Source organism: Mirounga angustirostris, unplaced genomic scaffold (genome assembly GCF_029215605.1).
Source record: "Mirounga angustirostris isolate CCGP_5_RB_7025 unplaced genomic scaffold, mMirAng1.0.hap1 SCAF_4, whole genome shotgun sequence".
Lineage (NCBI taxonomy): Eukaryota > Metazoa > Chordata > Mammalia > Carnivora > Phocidae > Mirounga > Mirounga angustirostris.
In genome coordinates this window covers 93416951-93437354 of record NW_026991712.1, presented here as the reverse complement: position 1 = coordinate 93437354, position 20404 = coordinate 93416951, and the positions used below count along the sequence as shown (strand labels likewise).

The window sequence follows — 20404 nt, the reverse complement described above, 5'->3', positions numbered from 1 at the left end:
ACCTTTCATATTTACTCCTTAAAGCATTTCGATGGCTCTCTTTTATTTATTTTTTTAGATTTTATTTATTTTTTTGACAGAGAGAGACACAGCAAGAGAGGGAACACAAGCAGGGGGAATGGGAGAGGGAGAAGCAGGCTTCCCACTGTGAGCAAAGAGCTCGATGCGGGGCTCGATGCAGGGCTCGATGCAGGGCTCGATGCAGGGCTCGATGCAGGGCTCGATCCCAGGACATTGGGATCGTGACCTGAGCCAAAGGCAGATGCTTAACGACTGAGCCACCCAGGTGCCCCTCGATGGCTGTCTTTTAAACCTCAGTTTGTTCAGAGGCGCCTGGGTGGCTCAGTTGTTAAGCGTCTGCCTTCGGCTCAGGTCATGATCCCAGGGTCCTGGGATCGAGCCCTGCATCGGGCTCCCTGCTCAGAGGAAAGCCTGCTTCTCCCTCTCCCACTCCCCCTGCTTGTGTTCCCTCTCTCGCTGTCTCTCTCTCTGTCAAATAAATAAAATAAAAATCTTTAAAAATAAACAAGTAAATCTCAGTTTGTTCAAAGGTCTGAGCCTTAAGCTACTTCTTACAAAAGTTCTGATAAGTATGTTAAGAAAGAGACCTAGTAGTTTGAAAAATTCTATTAGCGTCTTGTGTGAGCTTGGAGACCACTCATCTTCTCATGCTTTTTGTGCCCATTTTCCCTCACTTTTCCCCACCAAACACACCTTCACTCTCTTCTTTCTGCCAACATAGGTGTCCCAGTACCTACCAGCTTTTTTTTGGTATGCGCGTGTGATTGCGGTTCTCTGTGTCTGAGGCGCAGACAGACAGACATACTTACAGGTACACGTCCAGAAGAAACCACCCGTCTGCTAGAAAACAGATCGTTTGGCATTCCTCAGCTTGCGGTTTGTAATTATTAGGCAAAGCGTCCTGCCCAGTGCATATTCGCACATTGGTTGGCCTCCAAGTAAATGTTCTCTCTGGAGGTAGTGTTACCAGGTGGCCACTGATATTTTTGTCCAGATTTCTCATCATTCATTTTAGCTGATTTCTATCCTTGCTTAAAGGATCCTAATTAAACCTACAATACTGATTATCATTTATGAAGGGTTGACTATATACGGGGTTCTCTTCATATATAGAAGATACTACATATTATCCCCATTTGATAAGGAAACTAAAGTTCAGATAGGTCAAGCAACTTGTCTGAGTTGGCACAGCAAGGAGGCAGCACACTTAGGATTCAGATTTCAGGTCTTTCGGACTCTAAAGTCAGTGCTGTTTGGGGAATGCTGTTTTGCCCTCTTGAGAGTTTTATAGCAAAGTATTCATTACACATGGTGAGGTTGTTGTCTTAGAGAATTAATGCTGCCTACTTAGAGCCAGTTCTTAACTCTTTAGTAGACGGGTCTGATGGGAATTGGCCAGGGTTCAAGAACTTGGGTTGTCAGAGTGACACTGGGCTCTTGTTGGCAAGGATGTTCCTGGTAGTTGTGGTCCGGTCAGAGTCTGAATACTAGGGAGTCACAGCCCACGACCAGATAAACGAGTTTCACAGTTGAAAGACTGTCCTCAGACTACTCTGAGCACCTTTATATCTCATTTCTTTTATCAACTTTGGTCTGCCCTTCTTTAGTCACTTGACTTCTCTAGTGCTTGCTATATGCAGGATATTATTCATAAACAAGACCTAGTCCCTGGACTCAAAGAGCTTACAGTCTGGTGAAGAAAATGAGTGATTAGAGAAAAATAACAACAATAAAAGTCAGAAGGTACCGTATGAGAATTGACAACAAAATGCTATGGGGACTTTAACTTCAGACCACGATCATAATGGAGACCCGCTATCCTCCTGCGTTAAACAACTCTAAAACCAGACAAAATATAAGAAGCACTGATTATCAGACCCTGGACAATAGGCTGCACAGGACAGGCAGTAATCCCCAAGTGGAAGGAAACAAAGTGCTTCCTAACTGTGACCTAGCTCAGGGTCTCTAAGCCACGGTGCAAGGAATGAGGAGCCCAGCAAATCCTGGTACTTTACTGAATTCAGAAGACAGTAGCATTAAAACTTGGGGAGGCTAAGATTTCTAGAATTTGCTAGAAAATATACTGGAGAGGGATAAGATACACAGAGGAAGAACTTCAGAGATTTGCAGAACGGGCCTCCAAGTCTTTGGCTGCTTACTGATCCGTGCGTGTGTTTGAGGAAGCTACTGAGGCCAGAGAGAGGCCCACCAGGAAGCAGCATTCGGGACAATTCTTGGAACCCAAGGCCGTGCCCAGTTTGTGTTCTTTTCAGCCAGATGTGCCGTGCTGGGTAGAGACCTCCTGGGTCAGAGAAGCCCTACATTAAAGGCTGTTCTTTGCTTGCCCTCAAAGTGCCTTAAAAATCTCAGAAGAATGAAGTGATCTCAAGTAACTTAACTGCATCCCAGAACAAAGAGCAACAGTATGTAAAGGAATACAGTAAAATCCAGCACCTAACAAGGTAACACCTACAGTATATGGCATCCAGCCAATATTACAAGGCAGGAAAATACCACTTATAACCAACCAGGAGACCTATCAATAGAAACAAAACCAGAAATGACCCAGACGATAGAAGGAGGAGAAAAGAACTTTAATAAAACAGCTATTATCAATTTGTTCCACATGTTTAAGAAGATAGAGGAAAGCATGATGATCATGAACACAATAATGGAGGCTATAAAAGACATATGTGTAACATCTAGAGTTGAAGCATACATTATATGAAAAAAAATTGCAGTGAATAAGATTAACTACAGAAGATCAGTGAAAGACATAACAAAAGAAAGTATGTAAGGGGCACCTGGGTGGCTCAGATGGTTAAGGATCTGCCTTTAGCTCGGGTCATGATCTCCTGGTCCTGGGATTGAGCCCCATATCGGGCTCCCAGCTTAGCAGGGAGTCTGCTTCTCCCTCTCCCTCTGCCTCTCCCCTTACTTGTGCTCTCTGTCTCTCTCTCTTTCTCAAATGAATAAATAAAGTCTTTAAGGAAAAAAAAAAGTGTGCAAAATGAAGCAGAAAAAAGTAATTGAATGAAAAGTTAACAAAGCATCAGTGAGTTGTAGTACAACACCAAGCCTAAGGTATTTGTACTTGGAATCAAAGAAGGGGGAAGTAAAGAAAAAATGATTTGCAGAAAAGGTGGTCAGATCCTTTCCACATTTGATGAAAGTTATAAACACATAACAAGAAAGTCCTGTTCATCAAGAGGATGTAACAGTATTGATTGTGTAACATCTAGTAACAGATTCAAAATACATGAAAACTGGATAGAACTGAAAGAATAAATAGGTAAATCCAGAATTACAGTTAGATACTTCAGTACCCCTCAACGATTAATAGAAAAATCAGACAGCAAGTAACTATGGATATGGAGACTTGAACATAACCTAACTGCCGTTTGTCAGACGCCCTCCCCTAAAACAGCAGAACGTGCACTCCATCTAAAGCACACATGAAACATTTACCAAGAAGGGCCACATTCGAGCCATAAAACAAGTTTCAGTAAATTGAGGATTGAAATCTGCCAAAAATAGTTGTTTGATGAGAATGGAATTAAGCTAGAAATCAGTAGCTGAAAAACATCAGGAAAATCCTCAGATATTTAGATTTTAAAAACCACTCTTCTAAAAACCCATGGGTCAAAGAAGAAAGAAAATTAGAAAAAAAATGTATTTTTTTAAAGATTTTATTTATTTATTTGACAGAGAGAGTACGAGCAGAGGGAGTAGCTGAGGGAGAGGGAGAAGTATGCTCCCCGCTGAGCAGAAAGCCCAATGTAGGGCTCGATCCCAGGACCCCAGGATCATGACCTGAGCCAAAGGCAGCAGCTTAACTGACTGAGCCACCCAGGTGCACCAAAAATATTTTTAATTAAACAATAATTAAAGTACAACATATCAAAGTTTGTGGGATGCAATAAAGCAGTGCTTAGAGAAAAATTTAACTGAAAACGTGTCAGAAAAAGGTGTTTTCAAATTAATGATCTCAGCTTCTTTCCTAAGAAAATAGAAGACAAACTTAAGAAAAATGACAAATTAAGCACAAAGCAAGGACAAGGAAGCAAATAATAAGAGCAAAAATCAATGAAATAAAATAGCAAAATACTAGGGGAAAAACCAATGAAACCAAAAGCTGGCTGTTGAGATCAATAAAATCAATAAACCACTCACCAAATTAATATAGGAAAAAGAGAAAAGACACACATTACCAATATCAGGAATCAAAGAGGGGAACCTGTAGAACCTGTCAGCATTTATAAGAGAATATTGTGAACATTTTTATGCCAGTAAATTCAGCTTGGGCAAATGGTTCAATTCCTTGAAAGATACAAGCTGCCAAAGTATACTAAAAAATGCAGATAACCTGGCCTTGCAGACACCACCGCCCCAGAGTCGCCTTTGCCGCCCAGCCGTGGTCAACCCCACCTTGTTCTTCGACATCACTGTGGACAGCGAGCCCTTGGGCCACGTCTCCTTCCAGCTGTTTGCAGACAAAGTTCCAAAGACAGCAGAGAACTTCCATGCCCTGAGCACTGGGGAGAAAGGATTTGGTTTTAAAAGTTCCTGCTTTCACAGGATTATTCCGGGATTTATGTGCCAGGACGGGGGGTGGGGGGAGGGACTTCACACGCCATAACGGCACTGGAGGCAAGTCCATCTATGGGGAGAAGTTTGATGATGAGAATTTCATCCTGAAGCACACGGGTCCTGGCATCCTGTCCATGGCCAACACTGGACCCAACATGAACGGTTCCCAGTTCTTCATCTGCACTGCCAAGACCGAGTGGTTGGATGGCAAGCATGTGGTCTTCCGCAAGGTCAAAGAAGGCATGAACATCATAGAGGCCATGCAGCGCTTTGGGTCCAGGAACGGCAAGACCAGCAAGAAGATCATCATTGCTGACTGTGGACAGATCTAATAAATCTGACTTGTGTTTTATCTTAACTACCAGACCATTCCTTCTGTAGCTCGGGAAAGCACCCCTCCATCCCCACCTGCTTGAAATACGCCAGAAACTCTCTGCTCTTGCTGCAGTTCTGCGGGCTCCATGGTTCCTTATCCCCAGGTCTAGCTGGATTGCAGAGTTCAGTTTATGATGATGAAATAAAACCCAAACCACAAAAAAAAAAAAAAAAAAAAATGCAGATAACCTGAATAGACCTATACATTCAAGAAATTTAATCTGTCGGTAAAAACATCCTTACAAGAGAATTCCAGGCCCAGATAGCTTCACTGGTGAATTCCCCCAAACACTTAAGAAAGAAATAACAGCCATTCTATACATTCTTCCAGAAAACGCAAGAAGAAGGAATACTCTCCTAACCTCATTTGTGAGGCCAGCAATTACCCTGATACTAAAACCAAACAAAGACTTTACACGAAAACTACAGATCAGTATAGATGCAAAAATCCTGAACTAAATATTAGCAAATTGACCAAGCAGGGTGTATGCTACCAATGTAGGATTAGTCTGACATTCAAAAGCTAATCGGTGTTATTCACCATTTTAAAAAGCCAAAAGGAAAAAAAATCATATGATCATTTCAGTACAAGTCAAAAAAGCACTTGTGAGAATTCAATATCCCTTCATTACAAAAACCATCAGCAACTAGAAGTAGTTGATAAAGGGCACCAAGGGGAAACTGACAGCTAACATCACATTTAATGGTAAAAAATTAAATACTTGCTCCCTAAGATCAGGACAAAGGCAAGGATGTCCATTCTTACCACTTCTATGGAGCAGCGTACAGAAATTACTAGTGAAACGGATAAGGCAATACAAAGAAATTAAAGGGATCCAAATTGGAAAGGAAGAAGTAAAACTGTCTTTATTCACGAGACTACTTGCTTGTGTCCATAGCAAATCCTAGGGAATATACAAAAAAATCTACTAAATTAATAAATGAGTTTCACAGAGTCATATGACACAATTTTATTTCTATATATTAGCAACAATTTAAAATTGAAAGGAAGTAATACCATTTGTAATAAAATTAAAATGTGATATATTTAGGGATAAATTTTACAGAATATGTTTTAAGACCTGTAGAAAACTATAAAATATAAAACATTGATGAGAGAAAATCAAAGAAGAGACTAAATAAAGGAATTGGTGGTAATAATAATAATAAAATAAATGAAGAGGTTACCATGCTCAGGGTAAAAGATCTTATTTAAGGCATCAGTTCTCCCCCAAATCAGTCTCCCTTCAGCACACTCAATCCCAGTAAAATTTCCAACAGACTTTTTTTTTGTGGACAGATATTGACAAGTTAATACCAAAATTTTTATGGAGATGTAAAGGATCTAGAATATCCAAAATAACTTTTATCAAGAAAAATAAAGTTGGAGGACTTACCTGATTTTAAAACTTACTACAAAGTTACATTAATCAGGATAGTATGATATTGGCAGATAGGAATGGATATATAGATAATAGAATAGAATTTAGTATGAAATAAACCCACACATATGGTCAGTTGATTTTTATTTTATTTTTTGAGGGGGCCTGAGATTTTGATCACCTTTTAAAAATGTTTTATATTATAGTATACATAGAGAAAAATGCACACAGTCAATTGATGTTTAGCAAAGATGACAAGTCAGCTCAATGAGGAAAAGATAATCTTTCAACAGTTGGTGCTGGGATAATTGGATGTCCGTGTGCAAACAATTTAACTTCAACTTGCATGTCGTGTCATATGTAGTCATTAGCTCGAAATGAATGGGAGACTCAGTTGTAAAGGCTAAAACTATAGAAGCTCTATAGGAAAATGTAAGAGAAAAATCTTAGTGATTTCGGTTTAGGCAAAGATTTCTTAAACAGGACACAAAAAAGCACAAAGCGAAAAAAATTCATTACTTAGCCTTCAAAATTAAAAACGTTTGCTTTTTGAAAGACATAATTAAAGAAATGAAAAGCAAGGCACAGACTGAGAAAAATAATTGCAAAACATATACCTGATAAAGGATTTGTACCCAGAATATAGAATGGACTCTTGCAGCTTAATAATGAGAAAAAAAACATGGGCAGAAGATTTGAACAGACACTTCTCCAAAGGGATAAAAAAATGGTCAATAAGCATGGGAAAAGATGTTAAATTATTTAACATTAGGGAAATGGAAATCAAAACCACAGTGGAGATAGACCATTGTGCACCTATTAGAATGGCTAAAATTAGGGTGCCTGGGTGGCTCAGGCAGTTAAGTGCCTGCCTTGGGCTCAGGTCATGATCCCGGGGTCCTGGGATCAAGTCCCGTGTCGGGCTCCCTGCTCAGTGGAGAGTCTGCTTCTCCCTCTGTCCTTTCTCCCTGCTCGTGCTCTCTTTCTCTCTCTCAAATACATAAAGTCTAAAAAAAAAAAATAGAATGGCTGAAATTAAAAAGACCAACCATATCATCATTGGCAATGATAAGGAAGAACTGGAACTCTTATATCCCACTGATAGAAATGTAAAATGGTACAGACCCTTTGAAAAACATTAGCAGCTTATTTAAAAGGGAGACATACACTTGCCATATGACTCACCTTTACCCAAGGGAAGCAGGAACACGGATGTACACAAAGACTTTGATGCACATGTTCATAGTAGCTTTATTAATAATAGCCCAAAACTGGAAGGAACCCAAATATCCATCGGCTGAGGAATGGATAAACAAATTGTGACATATTCGTACAATGAAATATTGCTCAACAACAACAACAAAAAAAGGATTGAACTGTGATCTGCTGATAACCCACAATAACATGGATAAATTTCAAAAGCATTCATGCTAACTAAAAGAAGCCAGAGACAAAAGTCTACAAACTGAATTATATCATTCATGTGAAATTTTGGAAATGGTGAAACTATAGTGACAGAACTTTGTGCATACATGGTATTTTTCTTTAAAAAAGGGGGGGGGAAGCAAATGAATGGTAGGTTTTTTTGCCCACCTGTGTATCACAGCAGAGGGCATACTGCTGTATTAAAAGTGCATGAGAAATCAAAAATTTGCCATAATCACCCAGTGAATGAAGTAGTTGATTAAGTTGAATTTTTACTATTTGGGGTCAGTGAAATGTGACTATAACATACTGAGATTTTTTGTTCTGGCACCCTCAGATGGGCTCTGAGAAAACTTCTAGATAGCTAGTACCAAAAATGATGTCCTTACAGCTTCATCATTGGAATAAACTTATAACCTCTTGAATTTAGTCCTTTAAGGGTACAAGTGTTTTGAGAATTATCTTTTTTTTTCCCCTCAAAGATAATTGAGTTTAGTTTTCCTTTTTTTTTTTAAGATTTTAGTTTGTTTATTTATTTATTTATTCATTTGATGGGGGGCAGAGCACAAGAAGGCAGAGCGGCAGGCAGAGGAAGAGAGCACAGATTGGTGAGGTGGGGGGCAGAGGGAGAAGCAGACTCCCCACTGAGCAGAGAACCTGAAACAGGGCTGAATCCCAGGACCCTGGGATTATGACCTAAGCCGAAGGCAGACCCTCAACCTAATGAGCCACCCAGGCGCCCCTAGTTTTCCTTTTTAAATTACTTTTTTTTTTAAACAGTCACTTCGGACTTTTGCTGGTAATAGCCAGTAATATCTGATTTTATTTTCAGATAAAGAGCCAAAGTCAGGAATCAAAGGAACCAGCCCAGTGGCTGCAAAGCACTCCTGAACATTGACTCAGGATGACCAACAGCCCAACAGCTCCCCAGGCAGGAGCCCCAGAAAGGATAAGAAATAATTTTCTAATAAACAGAACTGTCTGAATTGACATGGACTACTTGGGGATAGGTGAATTCCACAAGGTTCAAGTGGTGACTGCAGACTCCATTGTCAGGAATGCAGGGGAGAAGTTTCAAGCATCTGATGAGGTGTTAGGCCGATGGGAGTGCTCTGTGGGTACACGGCTGGAGCCTCGCTCCCGAAAGGGCTTCCAGCTGGAACCGTCCTGAGCTTCACGTGAAAGGCTTCTTCCAGCTTTGGATCTTGTGGATGTTTGGATAAAAGCCTTCTGTGGCGTGCCATTTGAATTCAGTTTTCAGGACAGCAATCCCCTAACCTGTTGTTAAAGATGTTATAGAGCGTCACTATACAGTTCTGAAAGATACCATCCTGTACGGGTTGAAAACAGCCCCAGAGATCATCTGCAGTAAAGCAAATGTGCATATTCCTGTTTGCTTCGAGGCTACCGAATACCTTTTCCTGACACACCGAGTTTTCTGGAAAATAATTGAAGAATTGCCCTTGTTACTGGTTTAATGGAAGAGATTGCTAGATCTCAAGTGCAGACATATATCTTGGGGTAAACGCCAAAAGGCAGAGTTCTTTTTCCGGAAGTACTCATGGCTTAAAATAATATATTCAGTACTTAAGAGAGCTAGCGTCTTCTTCCAAATAGCCTGGCAGAAGAGGAGAAAGCCCCAGATGGTCGGGTTTGGCAGTGCCTGGGCCATTGTGTTTGGGACACCATCTTTAAAGTAGAAGATTTATTTCATAGTCAAGCAGGGAAGGTGAAGCATACTTTAGGATGGAGTATTTAAATGCCCCCCTCCTTAGAAGTTGAGAGAGCATTAACACCGATTCTTTTCACTAAATTAATCCCTATTGTAGTCCTTCTACTTATTTGTTCAACAAATATTTAGCAAGCACCGCGGAGGATTGTCCTGTGGGAGATGCTGTGAGGGGCACAGATACAAACGGGATACCAGCCTTAGCCTGAAGTAACTCGAAATGTATTTGGGGCAGACGATAGAAAAGGAAGCAGCTCCAGGAGTGTGTCTGAAGCATGCCAGTTGAATGGATTAGGGAATAGGCACAGTGGAGGTCAAAGGAAGGAAAGGATATTGCTTTTGAGTTATTTAAGGGAAGAGTGGTTTCTATGAGCCAAGCAAGCAGCCTCAAGGAAGGGAACAAGCGTATTCTATTTGGCAGAAATGTCAAGGAGAATGAGAGGCAATTACTTTGGCGATTAGGATCTCGCTGTTGACCTTCAAGAGTAGGACTTTGAGGAGAACATGCTATCAGAAGCCAGATTGTAGTGAGCTACAGGGCAGGTGTATTTGGGGAAATGGAGGATTGGTCCCTCATTGAAGATATCTGCTAGTCAAGGGGGAAAGTACCAGAGAGTCAATGAGATTTTTTTCCTTAGAAGGAGAAATTATTATTTTGAAAGCAGAGTCGAGTGGGTTATTGAAGGGAGAGGTTAAATATGTTTGAAAGGGAGTAATTGCATTGCAAGATCCCAGGGAGAAAAATGTTAATAAAGGAAAGAACCACGGGATAATTGATAGTATTTTTGATAGGGAAATGAACTGCCATAATCTGTATTTTTGCATTTTATGTAAAGACATAACATTAAGAAACTGAAATATCATTAGTGCTTAGTAGTTCAAGTAAGAAGTTGGGCAGGAAGAAAGATTAAAAGTAGTTCCATATTTAGAGTCTCTTTCTTTAAAGAACATTAATGATTTATACCCTCTGGTAGTCATTTAGCGGGATTATTCCTTATTTTCCAATGGAACACTAAGAAACGCACACTGAAGAGAGTCGTTTTCCTGGACCTCCCCTCTGCCTCTTACATCCGTCAGACTTACTGCCCGAACGCGCCAGAGCTTGTCATGCTAACCACCATTTCACATCACTGGTTGTTGAATGAGGTTGGGAAGGAGAGGCCCCATGGTGGATGAGACTTACCATCCCCATGAAGCTTGCTTTACTACAGGACAGTTTTCCAAGAGCTCTGTCACTGAGGAGGAAGCGAGTTTAATCACCCACAATGACCAGCACTGTGGAAGATGTTGGAGGGCTCGCCAAGACACCGGGAGAATATTTGTGTGGGTGCGTTGTGTGTGCTCACTGAACCTTCTGAATGTGTATTCCATGACACTACCTCCTCACCATTTGAGATCACTGTTCATGCCTCTGGCTCCTTCAGAATTCAGTGAGTCATTTAAAGGTGTTTTTCTCCCTAAAGGACCTCACAGTGTTACCTTTGTCCTCCTCAGACACAGGTGTGTTTGCCGTGGTGAACAGCCATTCCTTGTCTCTGCTCGGGAAGCTGACGATCAGCGCGGCCTTTAACGTGGTGTACATCTACACCTCTGAGCTGTACCCCACAGTCATCAGGTGCGCCTCACACATCCTGCATGTTTTGCTGTAGACGCTTGCAGCGGCAGAGGGATGGTTCTCGTTTCACTGGGACCATAGTTAGCATGGGCCAGCAGCGATTCAGCAAGCAGTCCTAAGCCCAGAAACTGCCTGTGTAGACCACACTCGGCCCACTTGGCTGAGGAAAACGTAGCTGTATTTTGGGCTGAACTCCCTTGTGTAAATCATGAGGGAAGTTCTCTACACTGAACACATCCCATCACCCAAAGAGTGCTCGGATGCCATCTTGATTTCAGCGGATTGGATTTATTCAGTCACCCATCCTGTGTCAGGCACATGTCAGGCAAGGGGACTAGAGGACCTACATTTTCATTCAGAATATACACATTGTTAAAAAGATAATTACACTTAGAAGTGATGATGAGGTTTCCATATTAGTTGTTAAATGTGGTTTCTAATGAGGAGGACATGCTCCTATCAAAAAGAACATACTCTGAAGTTTCCCCTCATAAAATAAGTCTGAAAACAAGATGGGAAGGGCAGGGATGTAGCTCAGTCTTCTTAGAACTGCCTCTGAGGGCCGGGCAGGAGCTCCCTGGCTCAGCACTTCCCCAGGCTTTTCAGAGATCATTCCAAATGTTTCCCTCATCCGTGCGAACTGAATGATTCTTTCTGCCTATTAATTTTAAGTCCCTTTCCCTCCAGTTTTTCCCAGGCTGTCTGTGATTGGCTGGGCATTTCCTAATTATTCCTCTGACCTGTTTTCTCTGGCGGCGAGCTGTGATGCTAGGATGACCATTTTGCCATTGCTAACAATTAGGCTGGGGTGAGAGGGCGCTGCGTGGCCACCCCACCTCACCCCACCTGTAACCACTCTCATTCCCGCCCCCTCTCACCTCTTGCATGTCCATACTCCTCACGAAGGTCACGTTCCTGGTCTCCTGAGAATATGTGCTCAATTCCTAGTCATACGCCTGACCCGTGAATCATCAATTTGTTGAATTTAAATAAATGGGCAGACTTCTCAGATCATAAAGGCCCGGCTCTTCATGGGTATATCAATTCATAGGAAACCTCACACAAAAACCCGTAAGAATATTTGACAAGAAACATTCGCATGGTCATTTCTACAACCGTCCTCCATAATAACTGCACTGTCCAGTATGGGAGTTACTAGCCTCATGTGGCTATTTAAATTTAAACTAATTAAAATGAAGCAAATGAAAAACCCAGTTCCTCGTTCTCACTAGCCGCATTTCGAGTGTGAATAGCTGTCTAGAGGCTTCCATATTGGACAGTGCGGTTATAGGACATTTCCAGGAGCTCAGAATGTTCTAGCAGGCAGCACTGCTCGGGCTTCCTCCACCTTGGGATTTATTATTACAGGCCCATTGTCCCACAGGGTCTTTACACTCCCCCCTCCCCCACCCCTGCCAGAACTTACTGATTTTTTCCCCCCTTTTTATGCCTTTCAGGAACGTTGGGCTTGGAACTTGTTCTATGTTCTCCCGAGTTGGTGGGATTATTGCCCCCTTCATTCCCTCACTGGTTGGTTTGTACCTCCTAGTTTTGTTTTTCTGGATTCTCTGCTTTGGAAATGCTTGTGCCTTTGAGTAGAAGGTGGTAATGAACAGTTGCCACTTAAGATCCCCCTGCCTCGCATGGGAACCTTGTATCTTTTAGATTACATATCCCTCAGGGCAGATGGGCTTGGATCCAGGATGCTCTTACCCCCAGGCTCCGCGTGTTTGCTTATCTGCATTCACTGGAGAGTTAGCTAATGCCAGTGTGCCCCTTCCTATCTCCATTCATCAGTTAGCCAGTCAGTGAATATTTATTAAGCTTCTGCGGTGTGTTGAGCACTTCGACACATATCATCTCGAGTAAGCTTCACAAGAACCATGTGAGGCGGGCATGGTTGTTGCCCTCTATTAAAGATGAGAAATCAGCAGAAGCAGGTTAGGTAACTTGCCCAAAGGCACACCACTTACGCAAGAAAATTAGAAGAGAAACATGCCTAGCAGTGTGTCTATTAAAAGTTTTTAGCGTTTCCTAAATGTCGTAGTCAAAAGAAAGGGGGTAGACCTAATGGCAGCCCTGAAAATCCTTCCAGTCTTGAAATGTTCCAGTTCTGTGACGGATTAATCCCTGGAGCCCCTGCTCATGTCTCTGCTGAGCAGACCTATTGCCCTCCCAGCCAGCACTCAACGAGGGGTGCCTGGATGTGCTGTGTAGACAACTGTTCTCCCCACTAGCGATACACCCAGGGGGTTCCCACAGGACCAGCCAGGAGGGTCCTTGGCTTCACGCAGCATGGAAATCAAATGTGAGCCAGCAGGAGGTGAAAGTTTATTGAAGATCTAGAGAGAGCAGATACAGATGGAGTGACTGTCTGGGAGGCTCAGAAAGGAAAGGAAGGAGTCTCATCTTTGTCCATGGGGTTGGGAGTGGTCTGGTGTATGTGTCCTCTCAGGCATCCAGGCATCCAGGAACCGGTTAGGACAAAGACAAGGGCCCCGGTGTTATTCCTTGGAGCCAAGGTGTCTTGGCGTGGAGATGTCTAGAATGTCTCCAGTGGTCTGGAATGCACATATGATAGCTTCACCTGGTTATTGTCACCTGGTCCTTCCTTAGATGTTATCTATTCTAGAGAAATCATTAAGTCCTGGCCTCTTACAAGAAGGACCTCTATGCGATTTGCGTTACAAAGCATGTGTAAAGTGGGCTGGGAGTGCAAGTTCTAGCAAGAGGAGAAGCAGGAAAAGCAGCAAAGGGAAAAACAGCTTTTTCTCTCATAGCATCCCTTTGGTTTCCCTGTCTCACTAGTACAGGAGGATGTCTCTGAAATACCACTGTGGCCTTTTCTTTCTTTCTTTCTTTTTCTCCCTTCCTTCCTTCCTTCCTTCCTTCCTTCCTTCCTTCCTTCCTTCCTTCCCCTTTCCTTTCCTTTCTTTTCCTTCCTTTTCTTCCTTCCTTCCTTCCTTCCGTCCGTCCGTCTTTGACTTGCAGTATACTTCCTTTTCATGAGTATCTCTTTCCATGTTTCGTGCTTAATTTTACACTATAAGACCATTTCTCTAATATAAATTAGTTCCATTCTGCAAAGTGTGTGGACATTAGGGGTTTATCTCTAAAGATCTCCGAATCTGGATGGCTCTCCTAGAACATTAGAATACCTAGCACTGTGCCTCTGTTCCTGCTCAGTTGAGAAGAGATGAGAGTGTTGTGTCCCCCTTGATCCAGCAGCACACCCACAGTGTTGGACTTGTGTTTGCATGTGGGCTCCAGAAGTGAGATTCTCCCCTCCCACCTCCATCCCTCGCCCCACTTTGTCCATCATCTTTTTACTTCTGAAAAATCAGGCAGAGGATATCCTAACTAGGAGTGGTTCTATCCACACAATTTGGAAGTCCCAAAGAGAAAAGCATAAAGCTAAGCAACTCCTATACAGGAATTCAAGAATGTTGATCAGCTCAGAAAGGCCCCAGAGTAACACCCCAGTGGCTCGAGAACAACACATTTTTCTATGTCATTATCTTTGAGCCAGTTTGTTTTTCAAGAAACTGTAAATTTTCCTGAGAATGTCTGTCGGATCTCTGAAGCAAAGCTGTATCACCGTGTTCAGGTAGTTTCCAAATCACACGGATGTGCTAGGGTTCTTTAGGGTTTTCTTTTTCTTTTTGGGGTGTTCGTAATTTTAACACCATCCTCTGGGCATGTTGCTGAAGCGGAAGAGCGAGGTTCTCGTCTCATGGAGTTAAAGAATGAATCTCCCGGACAAAGGAGAGTGAGGAAAGGGATAGAGTTTTTATTAAGCAAGGATACAATAAAAAAGCTCTCAGCAGTGAGGGGCCCCAACAGGTTTGCCCCTGAGGGCTTTTAGGATTGGTCTTTTATTGAAAGCTAACCAGGGAACTTAAATCTTTTTAATTCCTCTACTGATAGCACTTTTGTGTAAGGACTAGTGATAACATCTTTAATGGCTTACTTTTTTTAGGGTCTGGTTATTCTCTGTTGGTCCCAGGTGACTGTCATAAAAAAAGACCCCCCTCCTCCGACACCTAGGGCAGGGTGGTCCGGTGTGTTCCCTTATCTCTGGTTTCCTTACACCTCCACATTTTGGGGATTTCTGTGAGCCTGATCACGGGAGCCCCCTCCCTATCTCTCCCTACTAGCCCTGCCTGTCCCCTCACTCGGTGCTAAGTGAATCAGCGAGCATACTGATTGGCTGATTCCAGTGTGGAGAACTTTAAAGTTTATGGTGAGCGAGTATTTGAGGTGTCTCCCAAGCGAAGAGTATGTGGAGATCCCTGTGTTCTAAGCGAGTTGCCTGCAGTGAAAGCAGTACCCACCCCCCTGCTTCTGATCCGATCCACACCTCTGCCACCTCTCTGTGTACTCGCTCCCGCTGCTGCGTGCCCGAGCAACCACTCCATGATTTTCCAGGGTAACTCTCCATGGGGAAGGAAGTGGCTTATTGTGTATGCTAGTGGGAATAGTAAACATGGCCATGCCTCGGTCATAAGCCTGCTGATGTCACGTGCTGGGAAATGGATACCGAGTTTTCGTATGTTTTTGTTCTACTCCCTGCCCCCACAGAGATACGTGCAGTGGTCTTTACCCTTCATTGTCTTTGGAGTCACTGGCCTGACTTCGGGCCTCCTGAGTTTATTATTGCCGGAAACCCTTAACAGCCCATTGCTAGAGACATTTTCCGACCTTCAGGTGTATTCATATCGGAGGCTGGGGGAGGAAGCATTATCTTTACAGACCTTGGATCCGACACAGGTATGGCACAGTCTTCATAGTCTTCTTTTTCTTTTTTTAAGATTTTATTTATTTATTTGACAGAGAGACACAGCCAGAGAGGGAACACGAGCAGGGGGAGTGGGAGAGGGAGAAGCAGGCCTCCTGTGGAGCAGGGAGCCCGATGCGGGACTCGATCCCAGGATTGGAATCATGACCTGAGCCGAAGGCAGACGTCCAACGACTGAGCCACCCAGGCGCCCCAGTCTTCATAGTCTTCTTAATCTTTCAGATGTACCTCTTGGGATGATGATAGTTTGGGGGGGCGGCAGAAGAATGTTCTGGTTAGATTTAATAAAACCAAGCAAAACTGTTGGAAAACAGAGGTGTGAGATTAATAGCAACTGGTTTTTTAGAGAAATGAAGGTGGCTGGTGATTCATTCACTTTCGTAGAACACTTTAGGGTGAAATCTAGGGGAGATGTCATAAAAATGCATTTGTGGGTTGAGTGCTAGCTAATAATGTTCATTTTAGAAATGTCATGGCGTCATGTGACCACTCTGGTTCTCCTTTCCCCTTTCAGTCTGCAGACAAGGACAACACTTTAGGCAGTGAGAGTGAGGAAGAGGAGTTTTTCGATGCAGATGAAGAAACCCAGATGATTAAGTGAAGAGCCCCGGCTCCCCCCTCACAAGCAGATGATCTCCTTGCCTCTGGCAAAGGCAGGCTTTTCCAGGAAACATAAGAATTGTAGAAGCACAGGCTTGAACATGCATGGAAGGTCCTCAGCATGGGCTCATTTTTTTTTCAGGCACAAAGGACGGTGGAGAAGAGATTTCATGAGTGAGGACATCACGGTACTGAGGGAACAGTCATTCCTTAGTCCACAATTCAGGTTTATTTCCGAACCATGGCTTCTGGCCAGATAGCTCAAATCCGCACGCCAGAGTGGAAAGCTAATTTGTTTCTGGAAGTCTGACTGTGTTGCTTATCCTTGATCATGACCTAAAGGCAGACATGTAAAATTCCTTCTCACCTCGTTAGTGGGATAAGATAACCCATCCTTAAGATTTCATTCTAATACCATATTTGACGTCTACCCCCATCATCTGTGCCTCACCAGGAATCTCTTGAGGCCGGCTGTTGTTCGCATTCCAGTTTTTTGCCAGAGGAAAAGCACTGAGAGGTGATTGTATGTGGCCCAAGGCCTCCAGCTTTACCCTAACTGTCCACCCCTTGCTTCCCAAGCTCAGGGTTGGCTTGAGCTCCTCGTGCCTTGAGTCCCACAGACGATCGCCTAGGAAAAGCCAACTGTACTGAAGCGATTTTCTGAGAGCCCGAGGTGTGGCTGCAGTTCCCTGTCCACTCCCTTTGACAGTTCAGACCTGTGTGCGTCTCCAGAAACTGGTCCATCTCAGATTCCAGTACCAGCACTCACTTCAGAACCGTGCTCGGTAAGGGATGAAGCTTTGTGAAGGTGGAGGGCAGTTGCAGAGTGACAGTCATGTTGGCACTTGAAAGGGGGCAGCTTTATAAGGAAGAAAAGAAAATGATCTGTCACGGGTTTTTGTTTGTTCTGTTTTCGGCATTGTGCAACGAGGCACTTGGGCAACCATTAACTTGAACACTTCTGATCCCAGATCAGTCCCTGCCTCTGTAATCAGAGTGAAAAGCAAGTAATTTCATAGGAAATGTGGCTTTTTTCATGAAGTACTGCCAACTTTCAAATAAGTCTGTCATACTTAAGTTTTCTAAAATCATATGCTGGAAATACCTGTTTCCCTTGAAACTTGAATGCTATCTCAAGTAGGAGTAGTATTACCCTGGAATCAACAAGTTTGTGCAATATGGCCTAAGGCTGCTTTCCCAACAAGGAACATTTCTGTGTCTTCAGAATTTCCGTTTTACTAACTCTGGGAGAAAGAGAAGTTGCATTGGAGGTAAAGAGAAGACGTCATGGGGCCTGCTTCTGGAAATCTTAGAGGCATCACCCCCACTTGGCTCTGACACTTTCCCGTCCTCTTCCATGCTAACCTCTTGGTTTGCACTCGTATCAGTACCTTTGTATTTGTTAAAGTATTTTTATGTCTTTTATGCCCTTGATGATATTTTGAGCTCTTCATAAATAAGGGCCATCTCTCCTGCTGTTTGTTTCTCCCTGCTATGCCCAGAAGAATATGGGCCTAGACACAATAAGGATTTAATAAATATTACTGTTTCTAACCATCAAGAAAACTGTGGAACTCCTTACAGTATCATTTTTATAAATCCCAGGCAAATGCAACCCAAACCCCCAAACTGTGGAATCCTGCTTGTCCATCTCTGGCAGATGGAGACCCTGCCCCCGACCAGGAGAGGAAGAGAGGAGGAACTTACAAGGACACTTAGAAGGTCTTCTTAGTGGTTGGGCATTAAAAATAAAACACTGAACTAGCATATATGTGCTCTTTGGTCAGTTGGAGCGCTCTTTGCATTATGAGAGTAATACGTCCCATTATAGAAAATTTGGAAACTAGAAGTTAAAAAATCTATCACCCATAGGCCCAACACCCAGAGGCAACCAGTGTGATGGCTTCTTTCTAACTGAAGACCAGTTGGGAATCCATCTCTCTGTTGGCACTGGGGTTCCCTCTGCCTCTGGCTAAATAAATGAGGATTCCATTAGTTCTATCCCTGGGTCTCCTGCTTCCCCAGCTGTGGGGTGGAAAAAGGGAAGGGGGTTATACATGTTGCCTAATAAGGCCAGGCAGGCTACCAACTGCTCGAGTCAGTGTGTCACTGATAAGGTCGTCGTTTCTTTCTAGATGGTCCTTTGGTGAAGTTTAATATTTACTGTTTTTTCAATCTACCACCTTTTATAAAGAGATTTTTTTCCTTTTGATATTAAATGTTGAAGAATAGTGATTATAGAGAATGTGTACCTGTGTATATTTGCACTGATTAAATGACTGGAAAGCTTTTAATTTACAGGGAACATAATTTGTACAAATGATTTGTAAAAAGCATCTTTTTTTATTCAAAATTAAATTTCTCCTCAAAAACAGCAAGAAAAATGTAAGACACATAAGAAACCCCCAGTTTCTAGGGTCAAAGGTCTTAGAATAGCTTGTCCAGAACCTTGGTACCAATATGTTAAAAGAAACAGTGTTGTAGTTTCCTGATTTGGTGAGTTAAAACCAGTGCCCATTGAAAATGCAATATTTGTCATTTGGCTGCTTTCCAGCAATATAGACATTCTTTAGTATTTAAAAATAAGCAAATAAAATACAACAAATAAGAAGCAAATGAAAGTTTCTGAGGCACTGCTTAAGTGAATATAATCTGGGCAGGTATTTTTGTGGAGGTCAAATTGATGAAGGTACCGTTAGTAGATTTATATTCTTTTTTTTTTCTAAGATTTTATTTATTTGACAGAGTGAGAAAGCACAAGCAGGGGGAGCAGCAGAGGGAGAGGGAGAGGCAGGCTCCCCACTGAGCTGGGAGCCTGATGTGAGACTCAATCCGGGAACCCGGGATCATGACCTGAACCGAAGGCAGACGCTTAACCGACTGAGCCACCCAGGCACCCAGTAGATTTATATTCTTAACAAAAACACTGAAGTAATTGTCACTAGCATATCAGAATTATTATCTTTTTCAAGATTTTATTTATCTACTTGAGAGAGAGCACACAAAAGCAAGCGGTGAGGGGACAGGGGAGGGGCAGAGGGAGAGGGAGAAGCAGACTCCCTGCTGAGCGTGGAGCCCAATGGGGGCTCAATCCCATGACCTGAGCTGAAGGGAGATGCTTAATCAACTGAGCCACCCAGGCACCTGCATATCAGAATTAAAATACAGCTTTCCAATAGGACTTACTCTTCCATTACAAATTCTTATTAGATCATTGGTTCTGAGATTGGAAAGTTATCTATAGAGAATTTTTTAATTAAATAAAGTGCAGATATTTTGGCTTCTTATTAATTTAATAAAGAATCACAAAGCATAGACATTTGTTGTTCTTAAAGAATGTGTTAGGATGTATAGAAGCATCTTTGACAAACTGGGCAAATATAGAATCTGCTAGAAATTATGGATGGTATGTGGGACAGGGGCTGTAGCAAAGTTGGGGAGTCATGGCACAATAGGTAACTATAAAAATATTTTTAGAGGGGCGCCTGGGTGGCTCAGTCGTTAAGTGTCTGCCTTCGGCTCAGGTCATGATCCCAGGGCCCTGGGTTCAAGCCCCACATCGGGCTCCCTGCTCGGTGAGAAGCCTGCTTCTCCCTCTCCCACTCCCCCTGCTTGTGTTCCCTCTCTCGCTGTGTCTCTGTCAAATAAAAAAAAATAAAATCTTTCAAAAAAAATATTTTTAGAGAAAAATGCAAAGATGATGCATTGTTGGAAATTCATCTGTGTATTATATTAAAGGAGAAAGAACTTACAATTACCTCAATATATATATAAATATTATTTGGCAAAATTCACCTATTCAAAATAAAAGCCATTAGCAGATGAAACTTCCTTAGCAAAATAAGGGATATTGTACTACATGTGGTGAA

General features: G+C 42.6%; 1 protein-coding gene and 1 pseudogene across 4 annotated transcripts in view; both read left to right on the top strand.

The window, feature by feature from the left end:
* SLC22A15 (solute carrier family 22 member 15) overlaps positions 1–20025 on the top strand; it is a 76976-nt gene extending 56951 nt beyond the window's left edge. Inside the window, exons 9-12 of one of the 4 annotated variants that reach the window (XR_010410779.1) lie at positions 11017–11137; positions 12595–12671; positions 15719–15907; positions 16450–16536. Coding sequence is in view for 3 of the 4 variants with exons in the window: in XM_045896876.2 (XP_045752832.1) it covers positions 11017–11137; positions 12595–12667; positions 15719–15907; positions 16450–16536 (470 nt within the window). In the remaining variant the exon portion in view is untranslated. Of the gene's footprint in view, positions 1–11016; positions 11138–12594; positions 12672–15718; positions 15908–16449 lie in introns of all 4 variants that reach the window. The other 3 variants (XM_064588585.1, XM_064588586.1, XM_045896876.2) reach the window with 3 other exon arrangements.
* LOC123858504 (peptidyl-prolyl cis-trans isomerase A-like) lies at positions 1826–5912 on the top strand (annotated as a pseudogene).
* Positions 20026–20404: the final 379 nt, after the last annotated feature.